The 16022-nt window shown below is 42.7% G+C and overlaps 2 protein-coding genes and 1 long non-coding RNA gene across 7 annotated transcripts in view; 2 read left to right on the top strand and 1 right to left on the bottom strand.

The window, feature by feature from the left end:
* The window catches only part of LOC125747984 (uncharacterized), a 300948-nt gene that overhangs the window by 153989 nt on the left and 130937 nt on the right, over nucleotides 1-16022 (bottom strand). The window lies entirely within an intron of this gene.
* LOC125747965 (telomeric repeat binding factor 2, interacting protein) lies at nucleotides 2443-5478 on the top strand. Of its 3 annotated transcripts, none has more exons than XM_049023678.1 (4): nucleotides 2443-2528; nucleotides 3181-4156; nucleotides 4334-4440; nucleotides 4546-5478. In XM_049023678.1, the coding sequence occupies exons 2-4, from the start codon at nucleotides 3190-3192 to the stop codon at nucleotides 5101-5103; spliced, it is 1632 nt and encodes a 543-aa protein (XP_048879635.1). In that variant the 5' UTR covers nucleotides 2443-2528; nucleotides 3181-3189; the 3' UTR covers nucleotides 5104-5478. The 3 variants fall into 3 exon arrangements, with proteins under 3 accessions (XP_048879635.1, XP_048879636.1, XP_048879634.1); XM_049023679.1 differs by having other exon boundaries at nucleotides 2490-2533; XM_049023677.1 differs by lacking the exon at nucleotides 2443-2528 and adding an exon at nucleotides 2540-3084.
* LOC125747956 (E3 ubiquitin-protein ligase RNF123) overlaps nucleotides 5972-16022 on the top strand; it is a 92294-nt gene continuing 82243 nt past the window's right edge. The window contains exons 1-16 of one of the 3 annotated variants that reach the window (XM_049023655.1): nucleotides 5972-6158; nucleotides 7244-7359; nucleotides 8591-8678; nucleotides 9681-9760; nucleotides 10372-10469; nucleotides 10804-10858; nucleotides 10946-11031; nucleotides 11130-11216; nucleotides 11510-11577; nucleotides 11648-11776; nucleotides 12377-12488; nucleotides 12848-12952; nucleotides 13488-13613; nucleotides 14026-14118; nucleotides 15091-15164; nucleotides 15627-15744. In XM_049023655.1, the coding sequence (XP_048879612.1) occupies nucleotides 7278-7359; nucleotides 8591-8678; nucleotides 9681-9760; nucleotides 10372-10469; nucleotides 10804-10858; nucleotides 10946-11031; nucleotides 11130-11216; nucleotides 11510-11577; nucleotides 11648-11776; nucleotides 12377-12488; nucleotides 12848-12952; nucleotides 13488-13613; nucleotides 14026-14118; nucleotides 15091-15164; nucleotides 15627-15744 (1401 nt within the window). In that variant the 5' untranslated portion in view covers nucleotides 5972-6158; nucleotides 7244-7277. Of the gene's footprint in view, nucleotides 6159-7123; nucleotides 7360-8590; nucleotides 8679-9680; nucleotides 9761-10371; nucleotides 10470-10803; nucleotides 10859-10945; nucleotides 11032-11129; nucleotides 11217-11509; nucleotides 11578-11647; nucleotides 11777-12376; nucleotides 12489-12847; nucleotides 12953-13487; nucleotides 13614-14025; nucleotides 14119-15090; nucleotides 15165-15626; nucleotides 15745-16022 lie in introns of all 3 variants that reach the window. The other 2 variants (XM_049023654.1, XM_049023653.1) reach the window with 2 other exon arrangements.

Below are 16022 nucleotides of genomic sequence, written 5' to 3'. Positions count from 1 at the left end.
CGGTTGTGAGGCCGGTTGGATGTACTGCCATATTCTCTGAAACGCCTTTGGAGACGGCTTATGGTTGAGAAATGAACATTCAATGCACAAGCAACAGATCTGGTTGACATTCCTGCTGTCCGCATGCCAATTGCACGCTCCCTCAATGCTTGTGGCATCTGTGGCATTTTGCTGTGAGACAAAACTGCACATTCCAGGGTGGCCTTTTATTGTGGGCAGTATAAGGTACACCTGTGCACTACCCATGATGTCAGATCAGCATCTTGATGTGGCACACCTGTGAGGTGGGATGGATTATCTCAGCAAAGCAGAAGTGCTCACTATCACACATTTAGACTGATTTGTGAGAAATGTTTGAGAGAAATGGTAATATTGTGTATCTGGAATGAATTGTAGATCTTTAAGTCCATCTCATGAAAAATGGGAGCAAAAACAAAAGTGTTGCGTTTATATTTTTGTTCAGTGTATATATATATATTAAATATATATATATTAATTTTAGTGAAAAAAAATATTCTAGGTACATGAAATTACAAAGATATCCATAGATGCTGTCTTATCGCTATGAGCAGTCAGAGTGGTACGCTTTGCATCCTCCTCTGAAGGCCAGCACACACGGATTGTACTCATAGACGGTCTTACCACCTGCACAGATTTGAATCACAGGCAAAACTCCCTTAATTTAAACTGTTCCAATTTGACAGCCGATTTATACGACAATTACAAAAACTGTGTCAGTTAAGGAGACACGACACCCCATTTTCTGAGCATTTTTTTCTTCATTTTGTCAAATACTTTTGAGTTACCATCATTTTGCAATACTAGCCGGGAGTGTATCAACAATAGTTAGAATTCAGAATATTTATTTGCAAGGTAATGATTATGTTGAAGTTTAAAACGGTTTACATAACCACACAAAAAATAATTTCTTTGCAAAATGCTGCTTACCTCCCACAACACTGGTAAGTGTTTAATAATAAAAAAGTAAATAAGTTTTGGTGAACTGTTTTTTGTTTTTGTTTGGTGAGCCTATTTAACCCAAGACAATTAACATCAGAAATAACACTTTTCATTTAACTAATACATGGTGTCATACTGAAAATTAGCTTCTTTTGTGATGATAAAAAGAAGGAGCTGGATTGTTAAATGCCCAAGTTGTTGTTGAGGATTTTGCCATGTTTAAAAAACAAAATCTGGTCTTAGTCAAGCTGAATGTTGGGCTGCCTATGAACTTGGAAACAAAGACAATATTCTGGCTTTGGAGTCCTTTCTCGAGACGTCTGTGTAAATTATCAGTTTCTTTCTAAATACTGCTGGCTTCAAATGACTACAGCAGGATTTCTCATCTATGACTATCATACAAAAATGTATGCTGTGTAATATCTGAGTCCCTGAAAGGGACATGTGTTTGAAGGCATGAATGCGGAATACTGGTCAAGTTCTATGTTTTGTGATATTTAAATAGTAACATAAAGTACAGGTTTTCCTTGGAATTCATGCATAATTCATCCTTTGCATAATATGCCGTTTTATTTGTGTAGATCCCATTAGCTTAACCTAAGTTATTTACCAAAGACGTTGACTGAAGCGGCAATTATGCAGGGAAGTGATCGGATACGTTCATGTCTCTGTCTCCATCTAGTGGACCTTTTTAACTTAAAACATTTTCTGGCTGACAAAGACAGGAGCCTAAGGGGGTCTAGAGCCTCCGAATTCACCGCGTTGCGGAATTGAAATGTTCATCACGTTTCTTGGTTGGGGGCCCTTCCAAAGAAACCTTTCATAGGGGCCCTGAAAATGCAGCGCTGGCCCTGTACATAGCCTTAAACTTTTTCGATGATCCAATAGATTAAACAACGTTTCAGAACTGTACATTTTTGTTTACAGTTATTTTTATACATAAAAAGAAAAATATATCGGGAGTACGCGTATCACATTAACGGAATAAGAAGCATAATTATTTTGAATTTGAATAAATATCATTTGCAGGGCTTCAATACTCTCATGCATCTGAGCTGACACTTTCAGACTATCATGGTCACCCACGAAATCTTACGGCAAATCTATATAATTTCATTATAAACTCAAAATTAGATACATCAAACGTGTTGGGGTAGTTCGCAAATCCTACAGACTATTTAATAAAAACCCTACAGACTATTTAAGGTAATAAAACTCACATTTCACGATGAATAAACCATTCTGTGTAACCTGCCGACCAGAATTCATTTTTAAAAATTGGAGGTTGGAAAAAGTTTTTTTTCCAGTACGGAAACATTTCGAATTTCAATTTAAAGAGTAATTCTTACGGGCCCAGCCTTTACGACCGCATTCGGCAACTTTCGGCGAGTTGGCGGCGCCTCGCTACGTTTCGGGTCCGTTCTCGCGCACGCTCCGTCAAGTTCCCGTCGCCGAAACTACAGGAAGTGTTCGCGAGGCCTGCGCAGGAGGTATTTCGTAACGGCGGAGCGACGTTTTCTACAGTACGTTGTTTTGGTTAATATCAGCACCGTATTTGTCTTCAGACAGTAAGGTTTTGAAAGTTTTTGTTTATGTGTGTTAAGATTTTTTAAAAGTAGTCGTTTGTGATCGGGATATTTTGGAACATGAATGTAAACAATAGTTTCAAGATCAAACTGTTGAGGATTCTGGTAAATTGTTGGCGCGTGAATGGCGTAAATAGTGAGGGTCTGTTTTTCAAAAGCACAATTTTGCTGTGCAGCGACTGTAAAATTTTATTGATGTCATTAAAGTTATTTTTTAACCAGTATCTATGGAGCAAATTGTGCGAAATTAGTTTTGCATTACGCCGTACTTGGCTTGGTCATATTGATTATTTACACACGATTCTCTTCCATAAATCGTCACTGCGCCACTTTAGTAGTCAGATCACCATTAACGTTGTCATTATTATCATTTTTCTGAATATAAACCGCAAAGTATTTCACACATTACCGTCGTTTTATTGAATGGGTGTAGGAAGAGATCCTGTATATTTCCTGTGGTTGGAGAAGGACACCAACAAACTGCAGTAAACCCCGTGTTGGATCATAACAGTCTGATTCATAATTTCAAGATAAGCATGTAATGTACTATGAACTGATATGTTGCAAAGAAATGATTAATGAAGTATTATCTTCACATAACTCAAATTTACAATAATGTTCTTGTCCCCCCCAGTCAGTTTCCATGATGTCATCACATAATGGAAGTGCCCAACTATCTCCAGTCTTGTTCCTGGACTTGCAAGGTGAACCAATGCGCTTCTTCCTGCGTCCAGGTGTCAGCAAAGCTGAGCTCCAGCCTATCATCAAAGCGGGTGGGGGTGTGGTATGCAAAGTGCAGGAGCCCGGGGCCATTCTGCTGCTAGACCCAGAGCAGGTGGCCAAAGTCCCGGCCATGTTAGCAAACTGCTACATCTCCACGAAGTATATAAGGGACTGTGTGGAGAAGAACCAGCAGCTGGACATGGAAGACTACAAGTTAAACAACGGCGGGGCACAAGCACGACCAGTGAAACGCAAGCAGGAGAGGGGGCGTATGGGCTACACACCGGAGGATGACGCTGTGATCCTGTCTTACATAAGCAAGCACATGCAAGAGGCCCGGGGCAATGTCGTGTGGAGGGAGATGGAACGGCTGCGTGTTACTGATCACAGCTGGCAGTCTATGAAGGATCGCTACCGGAAACACCTGTGCCTGCAGTCGAATTCACCAAAGATGACCTCCCTTTGGTCCCCACCCGATAGAAAACCCTCACCAGACAGGACACATCTGAAGACCTCGCCTGAGGAGACGTCTCTCCCACCTGTGATCGAAAAGACCCAAATACGCACCCCACCTGGACAAGAGCCCCAGGCATGTTCATCGAAGAAAAGGCACGCAGAAACGTCACCCGAAAAAGATGCTCGACTCGTGCCAGAAAGTTCCCCTGGTCAGTCTGTGAAACACGTCATGCATCCACAGGCCTCATCTGAGGCTGCCCACGCACAGTCTCCAGTTAGAAAAAAGCACAGAGAAAGTTCTCCCGAGAGTGGCTGCCTAGACACCTTGGTGGAGGAGGATGGTGTATTACGGAAGGACACAGATGCACTTGCAGAGAGGCAGGTGGTGGTACAACAGAGCTCTGAAACGAACAGAAACCCAGTAAATCCAGGTACTTCCCTTTTGCCTTCAGTATGTGATTTTTGTCCATCCAGAATCTCTCTTGATTTTTTACATAATAGTCTATACGAAGTTCATAAATGCTGTGGTTATTTTGTGAAGAACTGTATTTTAGAAACATTGCTTATTGAAGTATACCATGTAGACTTTTTTGTTTGATTGACTTTAGGGAGGAATGGGGAGGTAGTGATGAAAAACAGGCGGACTGTTACTCCTGTGAAAGGGAAACTGGGCATCCTGGAGATGGCAATAATGGAATTTGAAGAAGACGATGAAGTAAGGTTCTTTTAATGCTGTCCTGTACAGCTACATTGATACAAAGATAGACTGATACACAAGAAAATGTAATAATTGGATTGTGTAACTGCCTTCTTCTTGTAGACTGATGAGGAGATACTAGACCTGTCACTAAGCAAGAGACCTCAGGCTGACCCAGAAGCTTCTGCTTGTGAGCATGACCTGGACGTGAACACATCCCGGGAGATCCTGGATGACCACACCAACAGAAAGGCCCAGATAGAACTACAGCCAGGGAAATCAGGGCCTCAGGATCACAGAAGCAATGGCGCAGTAAAGAAGAACATTCCTGCAGCTTCAAATGTCCACACTTTCCTGTTTGAATCTCAGGAGGAGCTGACCAATGATGTCGCTTTCTCCCAGGCACAGCTGGAGGAAGCAAAACACCTGTTACGTACCTTGATGAGAGAGTCAAAGCAGGACCTATGTAGCGTTACCAAAGCCCTGCTGAAAAACAGTGGTGAAGTGCAAGTTGCCCTGAGATATTTGCTAGCAGGTGATAAGGGGAGGACCGAAGGACCTTTTTGGACTCGGCATGATGACAATCTCCTCCTTTCAGCCCATCCGTCCCAGCACAATCTTCACTTGAAATATGGGGAGGAAGGAATGGCCAAGAGGATTGCTTTCCTTGACACTGAATGAAACATGATCACTGTGACAGGACTTTGCTGAGCAAAACAGCTGTTGGGCAATATCAGCTATCCAACACGGCAAGTTTTAGTACTTTGGCGGGAATGTTTGTCTTTTTCCTTTAAAATTCTGCTACTCAGAAAATTCTCTGGTGCTCCTTGATTCCAGGAGCTGCTACCAGGTCTATTATTTTAAACAAGTTTTTACTTTCTTATATTTGTCGTCATAGATATAGTGTAACTTGAAATGATTACAGTTGTACATAATGACACTTGTTGAGTACAGCATCATTATAAAAATTATGTCAAAACATTTGGTGAATTTCTGTATTTATACATACAACAGTCTACTTAGCAATTGTAATAAATAGTATTCTTGTAAACACAATGAATTGTTTGTGTGTTTTTGTATGACACTTTGAAGAGTGTTTTTATATTAAACATTATGACTGGATGTATTATGGGATTTTTTTTATAAGAATATGAAAATTGTACGTATAATGGGCAGTTCATGACCAAAAGTTGGATTACTATGAATTTGTTACCTTGTAAGTATAATGTTCGTGGGAAGTTGAAAAAACATGACTTGAACATATTCATAACATATATGGAAGAACTTACAATATTTGAAAAACACAAAATACATTGCACTTTTAAAAAACGGACGTTTGAGCATGAAACGCATAACCGGACAGTAACATTTACCTGTCAGACCAATTTATTTTTGCCTATATCTATAATTTTTAGCTCCTGAGAAGTAACCGCTGTTTTTAACTTTATGCTGACGTGCATGAAACAGACTGAACAAAGAAATGAAAAACATTAACTTTTCGTTATGTACGTTATCGTTTTCGCGTTCTTACTCGGTCTATTATGGCACATCCGGCGCCCCGTAGATTTGAATTGCTCAACGGGAGGGATTGTTGTTGTCAAAATTTAAAGGGGAGACGGGATTCCGAACAGCTTTCAAACCTTCATGTCTTTACATCTTAAATACCAAGTGGGGAAAAAAATATACAGATTGAGTATTTGACTTCCTCGGAAAAGAACGAGGAGTGCAAGAAGCGAGTAAGTACATAACTGTAGGAAGACATGGAGCTGAGGTCTGTAGGATAGCTGTGGAGCTTCAATGGCTGTCAGTTAGGACCGTGCCTTAGTGTGCATGCTAGCCAGCCAGCTAGCTGCTCAGCTGTGCATTAATCTCACACTGAAACATATCTTGACATTTTAGCATGTGTTTGTTACCGCCGTATATCTCCCCGGCTTTGTGGAAGCCGATGGCTTTTGACTCACTGTGGTTCGAATGCATTAAGCTGGTTCAGTCGGACCGCTGGTTAAATCCAACTGGGGAGACTGGTCAGTATTAAAAGCGAGTAACAGTGCAGCCTTAGTTAGCGAGACACGAGGTGAAGTCTGGAAAACCCGCGCCATACAATTTGGCATTTCCGATCCATGTCAGTATCAGTGCATTTTAGCTACTGTGTGCCGTATTGCCTACAGAAAACAGGCTTCATGTGTTTAGTTACATCACTTGATCGGTAGTTACACACAGATGATCCAGCCAATCCGCCAGCTGGCAAGTTAGCTACCTATATCAGCGCCGTTAGTGTCTAGCACTGTTGCTAAAATAAGAGTTAGTATAAAGACTATTCTTTAGCTATAGACACTGATAGACTCTGTATTTACCGGTGATGATGGAGGAATAGTTCGTCGCCCTGGGTTAACAAGAATACACTGACATCACATGTGATATCTCAATTAAAATACTATTTATTTGGTACAGCGTTATGATGATCAGTGTAAACCCTTTCGATAAAAATAAAGCAACCCGGAAAACCGGCATATTTGATCAGTTAATATCCAGCATGGGACGTGTCTTCATGTGGTTTTTGCAGTGTTCAAGTGTGCTTAACATCCATCCCCAAAAGGCGGCAAACTTTTGAGTTTCTATTGCGGGGGAATCGTTTTACAGAAGTTGGTGGGTGAGAGACGGATACTGTCGTGCGTCTGGCGTGACTTTTTCCCGTAATCAGGGGACCGGAGGGCTGGCTGGCTGGCTGACAGACGCCCCTGGTACCTGGCCGCCGTCCCACGCCTGTGCCGCTTGTGAGGTGTGACTGGATGCTTGGCGTCTGTTGTGGCCCGTTTTGCAGCCGCTGAGCAAAGAGCCGATTTGGGGGAAACAGCATGAGCTCCAAGGGGGGAGGAACAGCACTGTCCCGCCGGAACTACCGCTTGGCCGTGGACACAGATAAGCCCAGAGTGACGGGTGAGTGAGGGCCGGGCATCCTGATCACTGCTGTGATGGATCACCATTGGTTTGGGAGTTCATTCGTGTGTAATTGTATTTGGTTTCTGTCTGACCAATTCAATTGATTTTCTTCTCAACGATGTCCCCGATTTTGTCAGACCCAATTTTATTTACCTGATAAACTCCAGCTGGCTTGAACCATCCCCTCACTGTATTAATAGCCTTTATTCAGCATTTACAGTCCGAGGAATTATTGACAGTGTCAGTCATCACATTATATAGACAAGACCTTCTTAATCAATCAAAAAAAGTAATTTAGCACATATTTTGACTTAGTACACAAGAGGGAATATTGAGGTTTTCTATCACATTGTTCCACACAAAAAAAAATCTGTATTCCATCACTTATACTGGGAATCACAAGGTGCATTACACATTTAGTTTAAAAGTCCTAAATAGTAGTTGCCTTTAAAATAATGAAATAAAAAGCCATATTTTATGCGTGATGTTTATATACAAACGACAACTTGGAGGTTCATCTGGATTTTTTTCACAGCACATTTTTTCCCCATTTGGCCTCTTAAATGTATTTATTGTTTGGGGATCTGCAGAAGATTTAACCTCGTTTACTGTGTCTCATTGCTGATGCCTGCAGGTTTAGCTATTATGTCATCAGCGTATTTGTTTACCCCACCACCCCCCTGAATAATAATTCTGAGGTTTAGTAACACCTCCGTAGCACTCGTGGGTGTGGATGGATGCTGAGTCTGAACCAGTTATTGCTCTTTGAAAATATCTTAAGTCACGACAAAAAAAAAAAATAATAATAATAATAAAAAAACAATATATATATATATATATATATATATATATATATATATATATATATATATATATATATATATATATATATATACATCCATCATTCTGACACTTCCCCTTAAAAATGGCAGGGAATGCACAAACAGTGAACACATTCAGGGACTTTGACAGATCGATTGGAGGAGCTGAAAGCTCTGGTGGGAATGATCAGGATAGCTGGGGTGGGTATAGGCTTTGGGAAGCTACTTTAATGTATGGTCTTATCCAGGCCAAACCCCTGGGCCATAACTAACTTTTTTTTTATTAAATTGCCCCTCAGCTGACCACTACGCAATCATAGAAAATACAACCTTCTGTCAACTGAAATAGCCCAGGGGGCTTCGACCACGTTAATGCGCCTCTGTGTTTGCCTTCTCTGCTTCACTAGGTATTGTCAATGAGAAGCTGCTCAGTGACTACCTGCATCACGTCTTCCCTCCTTCGGGCAAACCGGGCCTGTCTTCAGCTTCTCTTCGGTAGGCCTTGGGATTCTTGTTGCTTTCCGATTGTTTTTCTCGAAGTGAGCCAGGCTTGTAGCTATTGTTACAGCTGGATGCTTTAACTTGTGTATTGGAGACTTTCCTGGGACATAGAGCTGCAACCTTCAGCTCCCGAGTCTGTTTCCTTAATCGTCACGCCACCTGCAGGCCGCTTGTCCTCTGGAGCTCTTACTCTAAAGCATGTGTGGAGCCCCTTGTGGACAGAAGCCGTCTGTTCCTCCTGCCGAAGCTGGTCATAACTAGGAATTTTGTAAGTGCTTTGGCTTTTGGTGGATGGACACAAAAGGAATTCTAAATTTTACGTTTTTCTGGCGCCCCTTAACTTCGCAGTGCCTGTAATCCTGCTTTTAATAATGTTCCATCATTACGTTAAATTATCTGAGGGAGAAATGATTGAAGTTTCAATTCACTGGGCCCTGATGTCACCCTGATACCATGCAACAGAGTGCAGCAGTGTAGTTACTGTAGTGCCGTCTCTGGTTTCACTCGGAGGTCTATAGATAGAATATGATAGGTACACACGGAAATCTAAGAGTAAAAAATAGAGTAGCTAACTGGAGGGGCTCACAGTTTACTGTGCCCTCCATGGGGGCTGAATTTCACTCCAGCTTGCAGGGTCACACACTCAACTAATGGATTTATCTAACACACCATGAGTATGACTGAATCTCACATAGCTTTATTGTAACATTAGAACATGTTTTGTGTAGCTAAACATAATGGAAATGCTTTCATTATGTACAAAACACAGTTGTTCATTATAAGCCTCACCTCACCACATTTGCTATGTATTTACTGTGGCATGCATTTAACGTGTTTTAACTGGTTTGTTTTGCAGCTCCCTGGAATAAAGTCAGTCTGAAAGGCATTTCTGTCATTGGCCAGGAGGATTGATCGTGCTGAAAGTTCTTGGTTGTAACTTGATTGGTCATCTTGGACTTGTTTGTACTTGATGGGGTTGGGCTGGTCTTCTTGCAGGAAACCTCTCACCTTTCAGGACCTTCCTGCACACCTGGAGAAGCTGCTGTCTGAGGGGGTGCCCTTGGAGGATGGAAGAGGTCAGAACCCACCCTGACCTTTCCCTCAACCCCTTAAGTGGTTGTTGCTTGTGTCCGGAAGTCTGTTAGTTCATCTTTAGCTTAATTAAGCAGCCCACAGTTCGCCGGACACACACTGACTGAATCGCTGTGCTCATGAGATGAGGGTGGTGTAGCTGATGGTGTAGCTCATGCTGTGCGATCAGACGTTTTACTCACTGCCAAGAACATCGCTAGTTCCCCGGTGCTGGATGACTGGACATGGGGAACTCTCAAGGACCTGTTCAACATCAGTGTGACGCCTTGTGATTCTTGCATGTCCCACTGTGAAACACTGTCTCTGGCCATCTGTGGTATTTTTTAGTAAATATCCAGGAGACAATTAAACGTCATCATTGTTTTATCGCAGTTGGTTTAGGAATGCCGGACCTTCTGTTGTGCATAGTACATGCAGTTTAGAGTCATTTATCACTGTCTACATATAATTTTTCTATCAATAGTTCTGTAGCAGTTGTGGGGGCAGAAGTCTGTTGAAACAGGTCTGTGATATTTTGGGATGCTTCCACAGTGTCTGTTTGAATCATTGCTGAAACGTTTGACATGTAAGAGGTTTGGTCCTGTCTTTTCTCCAGATATGCCTAATGACGGTCGTCTCGGCCCTTCCACTGTCGTCCTGGATCACACCACTGGCTTTGAGGGACTCCTCTTTGTGGACGATGACCTTTTAGGGGTAAAATGCTTGCCTTGGGCCATGGTTTCTAGAGGCGTCAGAGCTTTGCTTTTCTCGCACATGCCAAGGCTCATAACTGGCACAGGAGTGAAATTCAGAGACTGGCAGGCATTCTTATAAAGCCCAGCTAGTATGGCGCTACCTTCTGTTTCATGTTTGTCCAAGATGGGGTTGGTAAGATTGTTTATGCAGCTGCAGGATGCTAGTCACTGTGTGCGTGGACTTAACTCTATGTACTATGGAAGGACCTCTTACAACATGAGCTGTCTTTCCTTTTTTATTTCTATCTATTTACTTCTGTTTAGTTACTGTCAGCATTTCTTGCTTTTTTAAGGTCATTGGTCACAGCAACTTCAGCTCCATAAGGGCTACTACCTGTGTCTTCAAAGGTAAATTCCATGGAAAGGCTAACAAATGGAATGTGTAAATGCGTCTCATTGGCTCCAGTGATCCTTATCTCTTTCCCCTTTGTCTAGGAAAGTGGATCTACGAGGTCCTCATCTCTTCGCAGGGGCTGATGCAGATCGGTTGGTGTACTTTGGACTGCAGGTTCAACCAGGAGGTGAGACTGCTTCTCAAAAGCCAGGACTGATCCCATGGCTGAATCCCTTGCATAGCTTCATATTCGGCTTCTGTTCCCATCCTTCTCCCTCCTACCAGGAAGGTGTTGGAGACACGCCGGACTCGTATGCCTACGACGGGAACCGGGTGCGCAAGTGGAACGTCACTACCACTAACTACGGCAAGGTGAGTATGGATGGAGGGATTCAGGGGGTTTTTACAGAAGGGTGCGCATTCCCTGCAGATTCTTAATGACTTGGGTTGCTTTATTGGTGTCGCTAACAAGAGTGACCCGAGGCTGTATGGAAGTTGGTCGTTGAAACATATTAATGTCACCTCCAGGATCGTGCATGCGTTACCTTTCCTGAAGGTCTTTGTTTCCATAAATGAAGACACACATCAATGAGATTTTCTAAATTAGATTATTGTTCTTTCCTGCTTTATGTATAATTTTTTACGGAGTGTTTTCTTTTTCCTAGTCCTGGGCAGCAGGGGACATCGTAAGCTGCCTGATAGACCTAGAAGATGGGACCATCACATTTTACCTGTAAGTTGACGCCTGATTGGAGCCTGGGTTCTATGCCGACGTATCTTCACGTCTCTCTGTCTCCCATTAGGAACGGGCAGTCCCTCGGCATCGCCTTCAGTAACATTAAGATGGGTCCGGGCGTCGCCTACTTCCCAGCCATTAGCCTCTCCTTCAAAGAATCGGTAGCATTCAACTTTGGCAGCCGTCCGCTGCGATATCCTTACAGCATTGTTCCGAAGTTCACTAGCTCACCCTACGGAGCAGTTGGCGTCACTTGACAGGTCTGACATTGTGTTGGGTTTTTCGAGGCCTCGGCGGCTGTCGTGTTGTGAAAGTCACTGACTTTCTAATCCAGTGTTTGTCAGCCCGTTCCCCGGGGACGTTCTAGGCACTTTACATATGTGACCCATCACCACAAAATGAGTCTTATGGGTGCAGTTCTACCAGTGCGACTTAACACTCATTTCGTGGTGACGGGTCACATATTTGCTCCCTCCCAGCTGCTAGTACACGTGAACCAAACAATCAAGAACAAACCAAACAATTAAGAACGCTGAATACTGAGTTCATTTGCGCTGGGAGCTGGGGGTGGGGGGGGGACAAAAATATGGACTGTTTGAGGGTCCATGTGGACTGTATTGAGAAATACTGTTCAAAACAGAACTTGTTACATGTCAATTCTTGTTTTTAATGATAATTTCTAGTCGTTGCTGCTTCCAAGCCTGGATCCTCTCCTGATATGTCCAACAACTGGCGCATTGGATGTGTTAATGAGACACTTGCTTTAGAGCTCCTTAATTCTGCTTTTATCCACATACCCTGTGGAAGGCTACTCTCCTCTGCAGAACCCGCCTACCGGTGACCTCCTCAAAGCTAACAGGCTACTGGGCTACATCAAGATCGTTGTATCCACCACGATCGACACACAGGTGCATCTGTCCATACCATCATCTTTTTTGGCATGTGTCGGTAGGCTGGTGTTGCTGTCTTTGTGGGGTCAAATTTTGAGAAAGCCATTCAAGACTTGTTTTGAGGTTATTCGTGTGGTAAAAAAACAAAAGGCATATTCGTTTTATTGTATAGGCTATTTTTTCTGCTGTTTAGTGTGAGATTACGAATCATTAATTGAGTAAATGTGAGACTCAGAAGAAAGTCTCCTGAGAAATGGAAACGGAGGCGTGAGTGTCGCTCGTCTTTGGTCGCCTTCAAACAGTCTAGAAGTTAAGATGTTAATCTGGATGTTGTGTTTCCTGCCTCCAAAATTTCCTCTGATTCTACTCCATGCTAGGAGGGAAAGCTGTTAGAGAAAGACCGTTCATACTGGCAACTGCAGGGGGAGCCCACCGTCTTGGTCACGCTGGCCCACATCTTCAACTACTTTGCCCCTCTTATGGTCAGCTAATGCTTCCGTCTGTCTTTGTTTTGAATCGAAAGTCCCATTGCTGAAAATTGTACTGATTATATTTCTGAATCAGTAGTACTCAACCACATGGTTTAATAGCAGGTTTTGTTCTGGTCTAGAGTGATGTGGTTTTGCATTACGAATCCATGTGGTCTTCAACCACAGTGTTCCTTCTTGTGTAGAAAAATATGTACTGATCCAGCAGTTAATCCAAAGGATTGTCAAAGTAGCTTCACTTATGTGCTTCCTGCACTCATGAAAGACTTTTAGGAGGGATCTTTTTTGGGAAACTATTTTGGATGGATGGATTTTCATTGTAAATTTCCTGGATACACAGCAACTTATGTCTGTTAGCTCAGAAAGATTATGCATGTCAAAGTGCTTTGAAGGAATACAAACAGTTGTTTTAGTAGGTATTAATTCTGCCTAAGTAATATTTGTGATTGATAAAGGTGTACTTCATGCTGTTAAAGTATATCCACCATGTAGCTGCCGAACATGACAATGAGTGGTTTTCTGTCTGCAGTGTAAGGTCTACCTTGTGGAGGATGTTCTCATGAACTTCCTGCTCAGCATCCTGGAAGGAGGCGGCTCTGTGGACGAGCATCCTCTAATCCAGCAGCTCCTGGACCTCTTCTGGCTTCTCATGGAGGTTTGGATGCTGATGCGTTGTTGAAAGCTTGACTTGCTTTCTGCCGTGTGTGGGGGGACATGTTGACGGTCTACAACCAGAACTCTTTGACTGCTTCTCAACTTTTTCAAGCTCCTGTGTCCGACATGTGTTATGGATATACCGGCGGAAGTAGGCCTTGGACACCTGGAGTTTTACATTTCTTCTCCTCTTCATATCTGCCCTTTGTCTTTTTTTTCCGTTCCGATTTATATGGTATGACCTTAACTGCTTTTGTGTTTCCATTTGATTCTACTGTTAACTTGTTCATCCACTTGTAAAATACCTAAACCTATTGGGCAGTCATGCTACGAAAGGCACTAAAAATCGAACTGAACTAAATCGAATCCTTCATGTATTTGATTCTGTAATGCCCCCCTCCCCCCCCTTCCAGGACTACGAGGTGCATGAGTGCCTGAAGCAGCTGATGATGTCTTTGCTGAGAGCCTACAGGTTTTCCCCCATCATCCCGGATCTGGGCTTCCAGGTGAGAGTGGATGTTGCAATGGGAAGCACAATGGACGCCCACACGATTTTGACCGATTGTGTGCTTGTGCGGGACCTGGTTACTGAGGGGGCGTGTCTGCATAGACATCTCCTGTCAGATCTTACAAAGCAGATCAGCAGTCAGACATTTAGTCAGTGAGCGCTGGTGTACTTCTTGCTGCGATTTGATGTGAGCCACCTTGGGTATCGTTGGTTGGTTTGACGCAGGTAGAACTGACACACTAACAAACAGGAAGTGGGTTAGACCAACTGCTGATTTGGAACAGATGATGATCCCACTTTCCTCTGGTTGTAGCGGTTAATTTCTCCCCAGGACTTCTTATTGCACCAGTTTTGATATCTGGTCAATCTTCAGAGTCACAGAAGGGATTAAAAAACAGGGGAAAAAAAATAGAACATATATATGTATTAATGTGGACTTAGAGGTTCGTCAACCATCAGTTCAAAGTTAAAAGTGGAATTGATTATTCTAAATCAGGTTTGGGGAACCTGTTCCATGGAGGGCCGGCGCGGGTTTTTGGGATGACCTCTGGATCAGCCAATAACAGTGGGTCTCCAGGACTGGAGTTGAGAACCTCCACCCGTACCCAGACCAGCCCTCCATGGAACAGGGTTCCCATTCCTGTTCTAAATGATGAAAACAATTTTTATGTAGTTTCTGTCTTTCATGTAGTGTTAATAAGCAGATTTTTTGCCTGATAAAGGACAGTCTTGTGGACTGTAAATGAGCTTATGGTGAATGGGTTTGAGTGTTAGATAATGATTTGGTGCTCCACACTGACACACAACAGAATCATATCCAGCCTGAGCTCGACCTCTGATCATTAGTAAGAGGGTCAAGTCCTTCTGGATGCTAATTGAATTCGAGATCGATTGCTTTTGATTGTGATTATTTACTGAAAAATCACAGTTCAGGTTTATAGTAAAACTCTGTCTCCTTTTGAAACTGCAGATCCACTATTTGCGCTTGACGACAGCTATTCTTTGCCACGAAAAATCCCGGAAGTACCTCCTTAGCAATGTTTTATATCCTTTTTGTTTGTAACTTGACCAGTTATGAAGGTGTTTTATGAGGCTGTATAATGTGATTTATTGCTTTAACATGTATGACCCTTTTAGATATGGACTTAGATGAATGTCCACATATATATTCTCTCAAGAGTAATGTGATGATGCATTGTATATGTGTTTTAAAAGTGTCTAGTCATTTTTGTGATCGATAAGCTAAAGTCCTCTTGGCCGGCAAAGGAAAAAATAATTAACGCCTGGTTAATAAAGATTTATGGATACTTTCCAATGCAGAGATTTTACGGGCACCGGTGACAAATTAATAGCCAGAATCGAATCAGAATAAAGTCCCGGAATGGATCATGATGGCTGCTGTGCTCAGCTACACCTGTTTGTGGTTTTGTGTTCTTCTGCATTTGAATGTCAATGTGTTAGTGTTCGCTGGCGCCCCCCACTGGCTATTTCCCTTAGCAGAGTCACGTTTGATGTCCTGCGCTCCGTGGTCTTCTTCTACATCAAGACCCCGCTGCGGGTGAAGGAGGCTGGCCTGGAGGAGCTCATTCCCACTACTTGGTGGCCCACACGCTTTGACAAGGAGGTAGGGCTTATGGTACTGTAGTGTAGCAAAGTGTAGTGCCAGTATAGAACAGTATTATGTAGTATTGTTATGTAGTATTGTTGCAGTCATTGAAATATGGCTCCCTTTCTGACAGCTCAGCTCCTGAGTATTTATAAGGATGGCACTTAATTTCCACCTAGATTGTAATCAACCCTGTTTACCCAAGAGGTTCGCAGGCCTGATCCTTAGGGGACCATATGTGATGCATCTTTTGTTTTAGCTGACATTTTAATTAATCTTGGGTGACTGAGTTTTCC

Source organism: Brienomyrus brachyistius, chromosome 8 (assembly GCF_023856365.1).
Source record: "Brienomyrus brachyistius isolate T26 chromosome 8, BBRACH_0.4, whole genome shotgun sequence".
NCBI classification, from domain to species: domain Eukaryota; kingdom Metazoa; phylum Chordata; class Actinopteri; order Osteoglossiformes; family Mormyridae; genus Brienomyrus; species Brienomyrus brachyistius.
Note: the sequence above shows the minus strand (reverse complement) of the source record. Positions and strands in the feature narration are given on the sequence as shown.